This window comes from Mesocricetus auratus, unplaced genomic scaffold (genome assembly GCF_017639785.1).
Source record: "Mesocricetus auratus isolate SY011 unplaced genomic scaffold, BCM_Maur_2.0 Super-Scaffold_100008, whole genome shotgun sequence".
Taxonomy (NCBI): domain Eukaryota; kingdom Metazoa; phylum Chordata; class Mammalia; order Rodentia; family Cricetidae; genus Mesocricetus; species Mesocricetus auratus.
The window spans coordinates 8,936,825-8,951,391 of record NW_024429192.1 but is presented as its reverse complement, the minus strand read 5'-3'; the positions used below and the strand labels follow the sequence as shown (position 1 = coordinate 8,951,391).

The following is a 14,567-nucleotide window of genomic DNA, read 5'->3' as shown; positions in this document are numbered from 1 at the left end:
ATTTCATCTACATAGACATCAGGTGATCTATTCACCAATGTATCTCACTGGACGTTCTCAGATTCCCAGAAAGTCTCATCCTTACCTTCTAACGTTCACACACTTGGGTTGTAGTGCACACTCCATGACCATCCCCTCCCTTTGACTTTGCATTGTTCACCTGAAGGGAAGTTTGGTCAGGTGACCTGCAGTCTTCTGACTCTCCTGGTAGGCTATGAGAGCAAACCAAGATGCATGAAAATCTATAATGAGATGTCTTAGTGAGGTGCCCCTCCCTCCAGTGCTGGGAATCAAATCCTGGGGCTTGTACATGCTAGGCATATAGACTGCCTGTGTACCACACCTCCAGCCCCTATGGCAGTATTCTGACTCCTTGGAGAAATAATTACCTTGAGAAGTATCACTGGTTTCGTGCCCTAAACTTGTATTTAGCACTTTATAAGAAGCAAGTGTGTGACATGCACCACTGATTTCCTACAGGGTCATTACCTGCAGCATCATGTTGCCTCTTTTTATCTTGACTGTAAGATGAGTTTCCAGCCTGAAAATTCCATAAATTTCCTATCCTATCAAAAAACCCCTCAACTTTTGGATTTTGCTTGTTTTTTTTCCATCTTCTTGAACGTGAAGACACATTTTCTGGTCCCTTGTTGGCTACTCTTTTTTTCTGGGAAACTCCCCTGTCTTCATCTTATTTTATGCTGGTCTTTGCGTTGTTAGTGCACATTATCAGATTGTAATATATGTATCTGACTTCAAAACCTCTGAAATATTTTTAGAATAAGAGTAGCTATAAATATGAGTTAGTAAGTGAATAAAAAAGGGTGGAGAGAAGGCAGAAACAAATTAATCCTCAACTTCTGAAGGGAAAAGGAAAGGTCAAAAGCTATGAAAAACCCTAAAGTCTACTTGAAGGATGATCTCACAAAGATGAAACAAAAGACAGCACAGACTTCAGGGACACTGTAGCAAACTGGCTTCTGCATGCTTTCCAGGATCTGTGCTACAGTCTTGGCCTTCTATAAAGGCAATGTTAGTCAGGTGTCCCCCCTGCCTTCCTCAAGCCAGCTATAGGGTGAACATATGATTAACAGAGTTCTACACTGCAGGCAAGGCTTCCTTTCTGAACTCATAGTCATGAAATTGTCATGAAGTGAGTGGTATGTTATTCTTTAGACATAGTTCTTTAGACACCACACACACACACACACACACACACTTAACATATACATCTGAGATCACTTGTTTGAATTATCCCAATTAAGTGAGAGTAATAAAAATACTTTTTGACAAGAGTATTGGGATCTGACTCAGCAGTTAAGTCATTGGTTTGGGTTTGGTTCCTCAAACTCATATGATGGCTCACAACTTACTGTTACTCCTTTTTCAGGGTATCCAACTCACTCTTATGGGCACAATAATCATACACAAAAGTAGAAATTAAAGTTAAAAAATGGTGTTTCCAAGGTAAGCATTCTAAATTGTTATCTTGCCTCCCATTCATTTATGATAGCTAGTTTTTACCATGTACTTTTGAATATGAAGATACTTATTTACCTTGAAATGTAAGACAAGTTGATCAGAAATGCCTACATAAGAATATAAAGTTCCAAGAAATGTGAAAGTATTGTAATGGCCAATATCGATTTTTCAACTTCATTGAATCTAGACTCATCCAGCAGAAAAGTGTCTGGCTGTGCTTGTAGGAAAGTCTCTTACTGCACTGAGTTACTTTAGTGAAAAGATTCACCCCAACTACTGGCGGTGATATTAATGGGCTGGCGATTCAGACAAATAAAGAAGAGAAAGTCAGTTGACCAGAATCACTTAGCACTTGGCTTCCTGATGTTGAATGCAACGTGAGCAGACCCTCGAGCTCCTGCTGCCATGTCCTTTCCACTGTGACGGACTAAACCTCACACTGAGCCAACAGAAACTTTCCTGTCTTAAGCTGCTTCCATCAAGTGCTTTGTCACAAACCTGAGAAAAGCCACTAACAGACACAGACAGCTCAGCCCATTTCTATTAGGACTCTTCCACGGACATTTCCCCTGAGTGGCAGCATGTCCGTGGATGTGCTCCTGCAATCATTACCTCCCCCCACGACAAGATGATACTTTAGGTCACCTCCCCCATCCACCACGTGCTTTACAATACATTCCAATTTCACATTTCATGGACTGTCCTGATTGTCTTATTTAAATGAGAAACAAGCTTGCTTCACATGTCAATCCCAGCTCCCTCTGCCTCCCCTCCTCCTTCACTCCCCCACCTCCCCAGGCTCCCACTCCACTCCCCAGGGAGGGTGAGGCCCTCCATGGGGGATCTCCAGAGTCTGTCATTTCATCCAGAGCAGGGCCTAGGCCCTCCCCCATGTGTCCAGCCTGAGAGAGCATCCCTCCATGTGGAATGGGATCCCCAAGTCAACTGATATGCCAGGAATAAATGCTGATCTATTAATTGAGGCCACATAAATTGCCGAGACCTCCTCACTGACATCCACATTCAGGGGGTCTGGATCAGTCCCATGCTGGCCTCTCAGCCATCAGTCTGGGATCCATGAGCTCCCCCTTGTTCAGGTCAGCTGTTTCTGTGTTTCACAAGCCCAGTCTTGACCCCTTTGCTCATCACTCCTCCCTCTCTGTCACTGGGTTCCAGGAGTTCAGTTCAGTATTTAGCTATGAGCCTCTTCTTCCATCAGCCACTGGATAAAGGCTCTAGTATTGCATATAAGGTAGTCATCAATCTCATTATTGGGGAAGGGCATTTGAGGTAGCCTCTCCACTATTGCTTAGTTTGCCAGTTGGTGTCTTGTAAAGAGAAGCTTTTTCCTTGAGAGGAGCCTTCCCGCCAGCCTGGTTCCAGAGCTGCATCAGTCCCAAATAAACACACAGGAGGCTATATTAATTATGAAGCTGTTGGCCTTTGGTTGTTTCTTACTGGCTAGCTCTGACTTAAGTAATTACCCCATAATTGTTAATCTAAGTATTTCTCTTACCGGAGAATAGTTCCGGGCTTCCTACCCCATGGCGGTTACATCTCGAATCTTGTGTTTCTCTTACCCAGAGTCCTTCTGGACTCCTAGTCCCTCCTATCTAGATTCCCTATTGGCCAGACAGTGCTTTATTGACAAATTCACAAGACTTCCCCAACAGTGTCTTCCTTGTGGATCTCTGGAAATCTCACTAGTGCCAGATCTCTCCTGAAACCTAAAATGACTCCCTCTATTATGGTATCTCTCATCCTGCTCTAGTCTATTCTTTCCCGGACTCAACCTTCCTGCTTTCTATGTCCTTCTTTCCCCATCTCTTTCTCCCAGCTCCTTCTCAACTCCCTTCCCCCCATGCTCCCAATCCACTCAGGAGATCCTGTCCCATCCTCCTTCTCCGGGTACCTTGCATATCTCTCTTAGGTTCTTTCCTGTTTCCTAGACTCTCTGGTGATGGGATTGTAGGCTGACACTCTCCTGCTCCATGTCTAAAATCCATATATGAGTGAGTACAATCCATGTTTGTCTTTTTGTGACTGGGGTACTTCAGTCAGGATGGGTTCTTCTAGTGTCATCCATTTGCCTGCAAATTTCAAGATTCCATTATCTTTTTTTTCCACTGAGTAGTACTCCATTGTGTAAATGTACCACATTTTCTCTATCCACTCTTCAGTTGAGGGGCATCTAGGTTGCTTCCAGGTTCTGGCTATTACAAATAATGTTGCTATGGACACAGTGGAACAGACATCCTTGTTGTATGAATGTGCATCTTTTAGGTATATGCCTAAGAGTGGAATTGCTGGATCTTGTGGTAAACTGATTCCCATTTTCCTGAGGAATCTCCATACTGATCTCCAAAGTGGTTGTACAAGTTGGCACTCCCACCAGCGGTAGAGGAGTTTTCCCCTCTCTCCACATCCTCTTCAGCATAAACTGTCGTTGTTGGCTATCCTGATTTTTAAAATCATGTTGATTGGTATTATGATCTTCGAATTCTGAAACTCTTATGTATTTCATTTGCCAATTATTTTTTATTGCTCTGCATGAAAACTCCCCCCTTTCCAGATAAGACATAAGATGGAAATGAAGTTGTTAAGAAAATTGCAAGAGGAATGTGGGTAAGAAAACAGCTTGACTTCTGGGATCTCACTCCCTGTTGGCAGCCTCACTGTCCTATTCAAATGACAAAATGGTGCTTTTCAAATTATTGGAGATGCTTGATTAAATACTCTTACCTTTCATGTATTTAAAAGTTTTGTATGACTTTTTGTTTATATATTATACAGAATATCTTGCTTTTTAAAAGCTTATATGATGTTTATAAGTATTCAAAGGATGTGTTTACATATTAATGTAAATATCACACAGTAAATAACCATATACATGTTATGTATATCTTACATAGTTTATTAGTTTTGTAAATATATATATATGTATATATATATATTTAAAGAGTGAGAAAACAAAGGGAGAGACAGAGTGATGGAGATGGAAGTTCAAATCAACTCAACTTTCTCTTTAAAGACTCAGACAACTACAACTTAAACTTCTTTCATCTATTTAATTTGGAAGTTTTGATTCACATAAAACTCAGAGTTGAGGCAGATGTGTGATCATAGAAGGATCCAGCTCCCTGAATCTCATTACCATTAGAAGGTTGGAGTCAAGAATGGGGAAAGATGGATCACAGAGGTGAGACTTTCTAATGCCCAATCAGGAATGTGGGAAGAGAAGCAATGTAATTAGATGTCAACACCAAAATGGGAATCAAGATGGGGGAAGATGGATGGCTTGGAGGGACATTTAGAGAACTTTCATTAATGCTAGTCATAGCACAGCTGTATGTTTTCCTGAAGCCCTGTCTGAAATCATCCCAAAGATACTAAATGCCGATTTGGCTGAGGTTGGTTTGTATACTGCTGCAGCTGTTCACTACTACCTACAATCTGATGGACAGGGGAGTGACTTTACTCAGAGATATTATGACAAAAATCAAAGGAGGAATCCCTAAAGCTGGGAGAACTCTCATCACAGTGCCCTTTTCACTCTGCCTATCTGCATGCAAATGACTGCTTCAATCACCTAGCATCTGAAGAATGGCTGCTTTATTCAATCATGTTTAAATTGGACAAGAATAATGATAGGAATCAAAGTGGAAGAAATATCTCCAATCCACAGCCTTGACAAAACGAACGGATTGCTTCTGTCTTCATTCACCGTAAGTTCTTATCTATAAGTGCAAAGAACTACAGACAGCTAAGGAATTCTAGGAGCAGGAGAAGTGGTCTTCCCCAGGGAAGAACACATCAACCGATTACTCAATACCACAAGTGATCAGTCTCCAAAATAAGCAAAATAGACTGAGCTGGTTGTGCTTACACAACTTATGCATGTTTGTATAGATACATAATATACATATAAAAATAGAATGAATTTGAAAGAGTGGTAGGAAAAAGGAGGGAGTGATGTAATTATATTAGAATCTCAAAAATTAAAAAATAATTCTAAAAATGATAATTTGTATACCATGTGAAGTCATACACTCTAGTCTATATTGTTTTATAAGTATGTTTTCTATTCAAATAAATAGATTTCATTATAAAGGTTATATGTAGTGGCTTTTTTCATAGTTTGTATTATTATTTTCTTAGCTATTCTTTCCCATTGAACATTTACAATGGTTTATAAGGGGTCTTGACAGTGCAGCGAACATGTATAAAAACAGCCTTAGGGTTCAAATGTATCCTAAGAACAAAAAGAACACACACTGCCCAGGATTTGAAAGGTAAATATTGCCTTTACACTGCAGAGATGCCTCTTTTGACTGATCCATTGGTCAATCTTTTGCAATATAAACATAGCAGGGTCATCAGATTGACGAAATATGTAATACAGTTATTTAGAATTCAAAATAAAAAAGGCCTCAGGAAACAGTGCAGTTGGAAAAATGTTTCCTGGAGAGTAAGGGGACCTGAGTTCAGTACACACACACACACACACACACACACACACACACACACACACACACACACACACACGCAGGCACAAGTGTGCACACACACACACACATACACACACTCACAGTACATATATAAGTCATGCATCACAGCATATGCTTATCATCCCAAGCCTGGGCAGACACAGATGTTTGTTTTCAATACTTTCTGCATAGCCAGCCTTCGACTAGAGAACATCTCAAAAACCAAATGCATTCAACAAAAAATAAGGTGAATGACACCTAAGTAATAATACCAGCATGGCTGACTTCTGCCCTACACACAAATACACACACACACACATACACACACACACACACACATGTCTGCTATATTATGCACAATATAATAAAATGAAAGGAAGATAAATTAACCTTAAAAGTTGCAATTGAGTTTTTATTAAATAAAAAAAGACCTGATTTTTCCCGTCCTTCCCCAATTTGAATTATGAAGTACTTTATTGGCTCTGGGAATTGAGTATTGATTTTTTAAAGGCATATTTAAGCTACTTTGCTAAGAAAGGAATTCTTGCAAACAGACTGCTGTAAGTTTCCATTCAGGGACATCAGCACTTAAAGTCTTTAACAGAGTATGTTGCAATGCCTGAATCAATATTCATAGTTAAATTACATTTAATTAAGTATTAAAAAACATATAATAGTTGAAAACCAAGAAGTTAATGGGTAGAAGCAGTTAATGCCTGATTTTCTATAACCTATTTGCAGAGTTCTCGGGAAGACAAATGGACATTTTTTTGTCTATAGCAGTTTGATACAAAGTTTATTTTGTTAGTGATTTTCTAACGTTAATTGCTGTTGTCTTTATTTTAGTGAAATTCTTGGAAAACTCACTATATATAATACTATATAGAACACAATATTTTTCTGTTTCTCTTAATACATTTACTTACAAATCTTCCTTTACTGTGAGGAGTTAAATAGCAGAAGTCCTTACATTTTTGATACATGTTACTTAATAGGTTTTAATTTACTGAGAGGATAACTCACAGAATTTTCATATGCATTGCTCAATGTCTCTTGTAATTTACATTATAAACTGTTATAGCAAATTTGTCAAAATTAAGGAGCCACTAATCAGTATGTTTTTATTAAGAAGCGTTGAGTTTTCTATTAGAAGTGCTTAGATTTTACCTCACATCCTTTTCTGCCCTGGGGGTCTTAGGTGATGCCACTTCACACATTTTCTCACCTTGTGTCCTTAGCTCCTCTGTAGCCTGACTGTGTGCTCAGTGTTCTCTAACCCTGGTACTCCTGATGAGTGGTTATTAGAAGGAAGGGTTTCTACTGGAATCTGCTTGCTGTTTTATCATGACTGGCATGGGGAAGGAAGACCAGGCAGCCAAGTTTCCCTTTGTACCACACTACAATGAGTGTGAATACTATCAAGTCGTTACCCCTATCACATGCCTTCAGTTTTCTCTTTCCCTTGGGATATTTGACTCCCCCTCCCCATTTCATTATTTCTGCTCCCACGCCAGTGCAGACATTTCAGAGAGCAGCCAGTTGACTTTTGTAGCATTTTAACACACCACCAGGGCTTGGGAAAACACCTCCTTATTCGCTGTCACCTGGAGGTATTTCAGTGGTGGTGTATTGACTTCCATCACCACTTCTAGAACCATCCCTTGCTTTGAGGAATCCTGAGTGTTAGTTTCACAGGGAGACACTGGGATGTCACTGTTTCAAGCCTTTTCGGTTGACAGAGCTAGGAAGACCATGTGTGTATAAAATAAGACCCGTACAGCTTGAGTTTTAATCAGCCTTTAAATAAAACAGATATTCTGCCTTACCATGGACTGTTCTTGAATTTGTTCAGTGTATTAAGTAATTCACTTTAATCCTTACTCTTTTACACTGTTAAATAAAAAGCAAGTTATAACGACATTCCATTCTCCAAATTAATATCACTTAATCATTAGACTTCTAATAATGAAATAAAAAGGGCCTGAATTTAATCCCCAGAACCTAGATGTTGGAAGGAGAGGTGTAAATTGTCTTCTGACCTCTACACTCTCAGAATACTATGTACATACCCTACTACATTAAGTAAATAAATAATTTAAAGATCAAAACAGGTGTCTTTAGTCATAAGTTACAACGAACATTAGTCTCTAAACCTCCCTTAGAGTCTCTATACAAATGCATCATACGAAAAGGCAGCAGTACTTGAATCAAGGTCTAGCAGGGCTATGGTCCTGTGAGTTTTAGAAGTTATGAAATTTCAGTGTTCTGTTTTTAATCCTTTCCTCAGTGTTTTTTCTTCTACCGTGTTCTGGATTCATGAGTTTAGCTGAACACACTAAGAACCTTATGACAGTAAAAATGGGGTTGATTCAGGTTTAAACAGAAGAAAAGTTGTTTGTGTTTTTTTCCTAAAAATTTCAATGTATTTGTTCTATACGAGTACACTTCGTGATTCATTACACAAGGAAAGTTTCACACATTAGGTCAGAGAAAGGGATCATTCTAGCACACAGGCTTCCTGTCTTGCTCAGTAACAGAGAAAGTGAGGACGTGTCTTCAATGAGTTCTATGTCATATGCACTTTACAGATGTTAGCAGAGTTCACCTTCACATCAAGTCCACATGTCTGTCATTGACCTTCTAGTGTTAGATCAGTGTGAAAAACGACAGTCAGATGTACGGCTCTCCTTCTACTTGGATTTCTTCATCTCAGTCTTCTGATGCAAAAAGAATTTGCAAACTTTCAGGACGTAGGTACTATTCTCTTTATTTTGTTGGTAATAAATGAGATGGAAATGAGGAATGGTATGGGAATTTCTTCTGCTGTCTCCATATCACATTTCCTCTCCAACCTGATTACATTTGTTGAATGTTTCCTAAAGGGAGCATGTTTCGTTGCTCCTAGCAGCATCAAATACGATCCATATTTATTGTCAGTCATCTGCAAACAATTAAAAGAAATAATCTACTTCTATGCTAGATGCCAAGGTGGCATCTAGAGATGTGTAAGAACATACACTGATCAATACACAATACACCAGAGTTTAATGCAAGATACTCAAAATCAACGCCAGAAGAGCTAGCTTCCTATTGCCATATTCCTAACCACTAGCAGTATAATTTAGTCAAAGTCACCAAACTGCACTTTTTCTCAATGAAAACCAGAGGTCACAAGCAACAGAAAAGAAAATAAAGCAGAGAGGTATGTGGTATAAGCATCAGGCCTGCAAAAATCAATATTGGTCTTAAAAGCAAATGATACAGAGAGACTTGCAAGGCAAATGATCTGTTGATCTCAGGAGTGTGCTATGAGCAGCCAGGAACTCTATTATTTTTTGGTTCATACAGACCTTCACAATCCTTTTGAAGGATAGGGCATTTCAACTTAGTCTGAGGGCCAATATGCATCCCAAAGACCAGTGTCTCTCCAAGTATGGATTTGTCGAAGCCAAGCAGATCTTATAAAACAGTATCAGCTCTCCTCCAAACTTCCTTTCCAGGTTTGGCAATCTGCCTACAACCTACGCACTTGTGGGCCTTAGTGTAATCCTTCTTGCCTAGAAAATAAAGTAAACCAATGTGTGACCTGAAAATTCTCCAGTATAATACTTGAAAATAGTAAGAGTTTGACAAAAATTTAAATAACAGATTTTTAAATTTCCACAATGTAAGTGTCAAGGGACACTTTAGTCTATGCTTTCTGCTTGCTGTTGTATTTATTGCACCAGGTTTTATGTGTGTCTCATAGTGGAGAATAATTCACTGGATAAGTGTTGGATGAAGAACATTAACTCAATAAAAGTATCAAGAGCTCAATGAGTAGAGGTACATGTTTTTATTTGTCTCTGTTGTTTTGATTCCTTCTCCAAATAAGGACAATTCTAAGCATCTGGTTTTTATGCTGAACTTCACTGAAGCAAAAGCACATACAGTGCAAACCCAGGTGGAAACTTTGACTGTTGTCGTGTTTTAGTCTTTTAAAAATGGTGCTCCAGGGAATGCAAACAATCTACGTAAAACAATTTGGAGCTCTTAAAAAGTGTATAGGAACCTGAAGAATCGTATACCTGCAAGAGTTTTCCACATATTCATATAACTATGCCAATGTCTTTCTTTACATGGGATGTTTAAGTACATCGTATGGTATGCAATGTAAATGTTTTGTTGTAAGCTGCAACACTGGTGTTGTTTGACTGTCCTGTGTGAAAAAAGACAGTTCAGATGCCAATACCAAGAGCTCTAGGTGTGGGATTTAGACTCAGAAGCTCTAAATGTTTTAGAAAAACAGAGCACGTTAAATTTTAAATCTCTCATCATAAAGAAAATGTCAATAATAAAAAAAAGTTGAAAAAAAGACTATAGCAATAACACAACCGACATAGAGCTACTCCTTAAGAGCCTCTCATGTTTTATTTCATGTTCTGTTTCTATTAATTTTATTAATGGGACTCTGAGGCTCCTATTAGTCTTAATTCGATTTTTCAGATACAATTGCAAAGGCCTACTGAGGTTGCTAACTCTCACTGAGACACACACCCGGCAAGAGATAGTGGTGGAGTTCCAGCCTTCACTTATTCAACAAATTACTGTGACAGGAAGTCTGGCCACCTTTAACCATATGCTTTCCCATCAAGTTTATGGCTGTGAGCTGAAATGAGAACTAAATACTTTAGTAAATAAACCTTTCTGTTCTCGGTATAAACGGCAGTTCTGCTTTATGTTTGCACACGTGGGGTATCTGTCCATGAATGGCAGTGCACTGCGTTTGGATATTTTAAAGGATGTCTGTGATGGTGAGGCTCATAGGTCAGTGAAATGCATATGACAGCTAGCTGCTTCCTGATACACACCGAAATTTATCCAGCAAGTACACAGATTTCCCAGTTACTTTATGTTTGTCCTTTGTAAGATGCTGGGATACTTCAATGGGTTAGTGATTCTTATGGTACCACATCCTACAGGATTGCCTTTGGAGTTTTTCAGTTTTACAATTATTAACCATAGAGTAGTATTCCAAAACATATTCACAGTACATACATGCTAAAGCCTGGCATGCATGCATTTTCAGTAACTTCTAAGACTCTGTGTGTGTGTGTGTGTGTGTGTGTGTGTGTGTGTGTGTGAATTTTACCCTCAATTTACAGATTTCTCAGTAACTGAAGTTTAAACAGGTAGTCCAACAAAGCCACAAACCAATGTTCCACTGCCTTATCCATATAAAGGCAATTGTAAGTGTCCAGTGCTGATACTGGACTTTATTTCAAGTTACTGAACAACTATGCAAGTTGAAAACCAAGAGTTCCTATTTGTTGGTTGGCTGGGTTTTTGGTAGTTTGCCAAGAAGAAAACAAGAGAAGAAAACAAATACAAATTTATTTCTCCTCACAGAGTTTTGTCTAGTTCCATGTTCCTTTGATATTTTGACTTCAACATTGGGCTTGACGACTGGCAAGAAAGTAGCTGTCGAAGGCAGTTTCCTTTGCAATAAAGCTGGTTTCCATGGTGCTGAATTTTTCATTTAAAAGCTACATGTGGGTCCTAACATACAGGGTGTTAGTACCCAGGCCAGGGTCAGGTCACACAGGGCTATAGAAGGGAAGCATGCATGCTGCATACAAACACCAGCACATGCGATGTTGCTTCATGCACTCTAGCTCATATTTGAAGGAATGAAATTTGATTATTTTGAGGCATGTGTCATAAGGTCAGTGAATGATACTGGTTGTTTTCATTTTGAAAACAACTTTCACATGGCTGATTGTGATCTTTTGGGACTTGGCAGTGCCGTTTCTAACACAGGGTTGTCACTTTCAAAATGCATAACACAAAATTAAAACACTGATCACATTAATGATGGCTGGAAATTGTTACACACATCCATTGCTTTGTATTCTTCGCGTTATTGTCTTACTAAGCTAAGCACACTTGATTGCATCCAAAATCTGGGCTTGAGTATATCTTGGGCAAAGATTGTTGTAGTTATAATCGATCACGATTTTAAAAAAAAGTTTGGAAATCTATCACTATACAATCTAAAGATACAATAAATGCTTATTTTCCTCAATAGTCTAGAAAAAACATGCAAAGTTAATATTCAGAATTTTTTCCACTCCTTAAAACTAAACTTCATGTGACTAAAGAAAATACCCTTCAAACAGTAAGCTTATGGGGGGGGTCGTCATGCTCAGTGACGAAAGCAAATAAGTAAGCAGGAGTTTCTAAGTTTTTCTAAGGGGTTCGCTAGTTGAAGACCAGGACTAGTGGAGTCACCAAGAGACGCGGACTGCTTAAGAGCCTCGCTATGAGCATCTCTGCGAGTTGCCCTCAAAACCAGGCCAATTCCTAGAAAGAGTGTGGGCTAGAACCCCAGAGTCTCTTTTTTGCTATAGGAGAGATGGGGGATGCTGCCAGATCTATAGGCTGTCAACACTTCACCTATTGCTGGCCCTGTGACCATCTCTAATAAGAACAGGGACTATGAAGACACTGTGAGAATAGCAGCAGAGAACCCACATTAGTTTGAAAGGAAAAGTCAGAGGTTCCTCAATGCCCAAAGCCCAGACCTCTAGGAACCAAATCTCGACAGTGAGAGCTGTGCATGCAGGTACGTGAGTCCACAAGGACACTTTTGTTAGGAGTGCTGGCAGCTAGTTTGTTTGTGACTGCGGAATCCTGTCTTCAGTGTTCCGGGAGTCTCTTTTAAATCTCTTTGGAGATCTGAGCCTCATCCCCCCACCCAGGAAGTTGTCTGGTTTGGGATTAGATGCTGTGGCTGGAAAGTGAGTAAGATTGGGCAGGGAAAGGAAACTTTAGTGTTCGTTGGTCATCCTCCCAGATCCTTGCACTCTCGAACTCTCTCCAGTGTATACCTCAGACTTTGCAGACTCCATACAGAAGAATTCAATTTATAGATGAGAACTTGAAGGCTAACATGCTTTGCTATGTTCCCATGATGCTAGTGGGTCAGGGATTCTATCCTTAAGGTTCTGGTATGCTTGAGTGTGACCTGGACTAGTGGACTGATGAACATCCACTTAGGCATCCTGAAGAGAGATCTCACACCAACCCCCAATCGCCCAATTCAAATGGTCAAAGGCATGCTCAACCTGATGCCTAGAGTAGGAGCCTGCCTGCTTGAGCCTGGATTCCCCCGGACTCTGCTTGGATCTCAGGTTGAAAAACCCGCCAACCATACATTCCGGGAAAGCCTGGCACCTGCCAGGAGGGAAGCAGTGAAGCGACTCCCACTTTGTTGTGAGCTTTGGGTACACACTGATCCCCTACCACCCCCAGCTCGCATCCCCTGCATCGGCGCCCCTGTGCGCGCTGCCTTGCCCGGACCCGCTGCGCCCTCGCCCGCCACGCGGAGCGATCAGGACCCTGTATCCTACAACGTGGAGCGCTTCCGCGGGCTCACTCACCGATCCTGAGCACTTGCGGGGCGGTCTGAGGGAGGATGTAGCACAGGAAATAGAGGAGTGTCCAGCTGGTGTCCCTGGTCCAAAGCCCGGGCAAGATGAGGACCGTGCTGCGCTCCATCTTCCAAGCTTCTTAATTCATGCCGAGACACACTGGTGGCCTCATGTCCGGGAGATGCACCCAACTTGGGCTGGGTCCCTGCCTCATCCTCCTTGGGTGTTCTCAGGCTGCACACCAAGCGCCCTCTGCTCTCAGGAGACCGAGATGGAGGGAACCCGCGTGGGAACCTGGAGCAGCTTGCGAGACTGAGCTGCGTGAGGCTTAGTGCACTGGTCCTTAGCCCATCACTGCTTGCCCTCCTCCTCCTCCATGGGCCGCATACCTCCAAGAAGCAGCAGGATCCCGCTCCTGGAGCCCCGAAACCAGCTGAGGAAAGTTGTTACCTCGGTTTGCTGGAACGTCTCCCTCATTCGTCCTCTGGTCAGATGCAGAAGTGAAGGGTGGGGGAGTGGGTAGAGGGTGCAGGGTGCAGTGAGGAGAGGAGAGGGAAGGGGAAAGAAGACACCCAAGGAGAGAGGGAACTGGGTGAGTTGATGCAGCGCTCAGAACAAGCAGGATGAGCTCCAGCAGGTTAACTGGGATGTAAGCCCTGCTTTTGCTTCTTTCTCGGTCCTACTTCCCTCCTCCCCTCTTGGCCCCACCCTTTATTTACTGCCCGCCCCAGCCAACCCTACTAACCCAGCCAGACACACTCACACAATCGCGTGCATACGCGCACGCGCGTGCGGGGACACACACACACACACACACACACACACTCACACACACACACACACACCGCGCGCGCGCGCACACACATACACACACACACACACACACACATTTACACAACGCACGCACGCATGCAGTCGATCTCCAACTTTGTGCTTGCTGGGAAGTCCTCGGAGTGTTGCATCCCCAAGACAGATCAAATCTAACCCATTAGTCCCTAGGCAGGGAGAGTCCTGCTCTCCTCCGTGAATGACAGCCTTATTCCTAGGTGCCTATGTGGGGGTCCTAGAGATGACTAGCACATGATAGGAAATCACAGCCTCTGAGGGGGAGATTCAAGAAATTATCAGAGATTTCATTTTTAACTCTGAGGAGAATGAAGAGACAGGGAAAAGAGAAGGAAGGAGA

The 14,567-nt window shown here is 41.3% G+C and overlaps 1 protein-coding gene across 9 annotated transcripts in view; it reads right to left on the bottom strand.

Annotated features, from left to right (window-relative positions):
• Grik1 (glutamate ionotropic receptor kainate type subunit 1) overlaps positions 1 to 14,081 on the bottom strand; it is a 372,708-nt gene extending 358,627 nt beyond the window's left edge. For all 9 annotated transcript variants that reach the window (XR_005878846.1, XM_005073843.3, XM_005073845.3 and 6 more), the window contains exon 1: positions 13,391 to 14,081. Coding sequence is in view for 8 of the 9 variants with exons in the window: in XM_005073843.3 (XP_005073900.1) it covers positions 13,391 to 13,508 (118 nt within the window). In the remaining variant the exon portion in view is untranslated. The remainder of the gene's footprint in view (positions 1 to 13,390) is intronic.
• Positions 14,082 to 14,567: the final 486 nt, after the last annotated feature.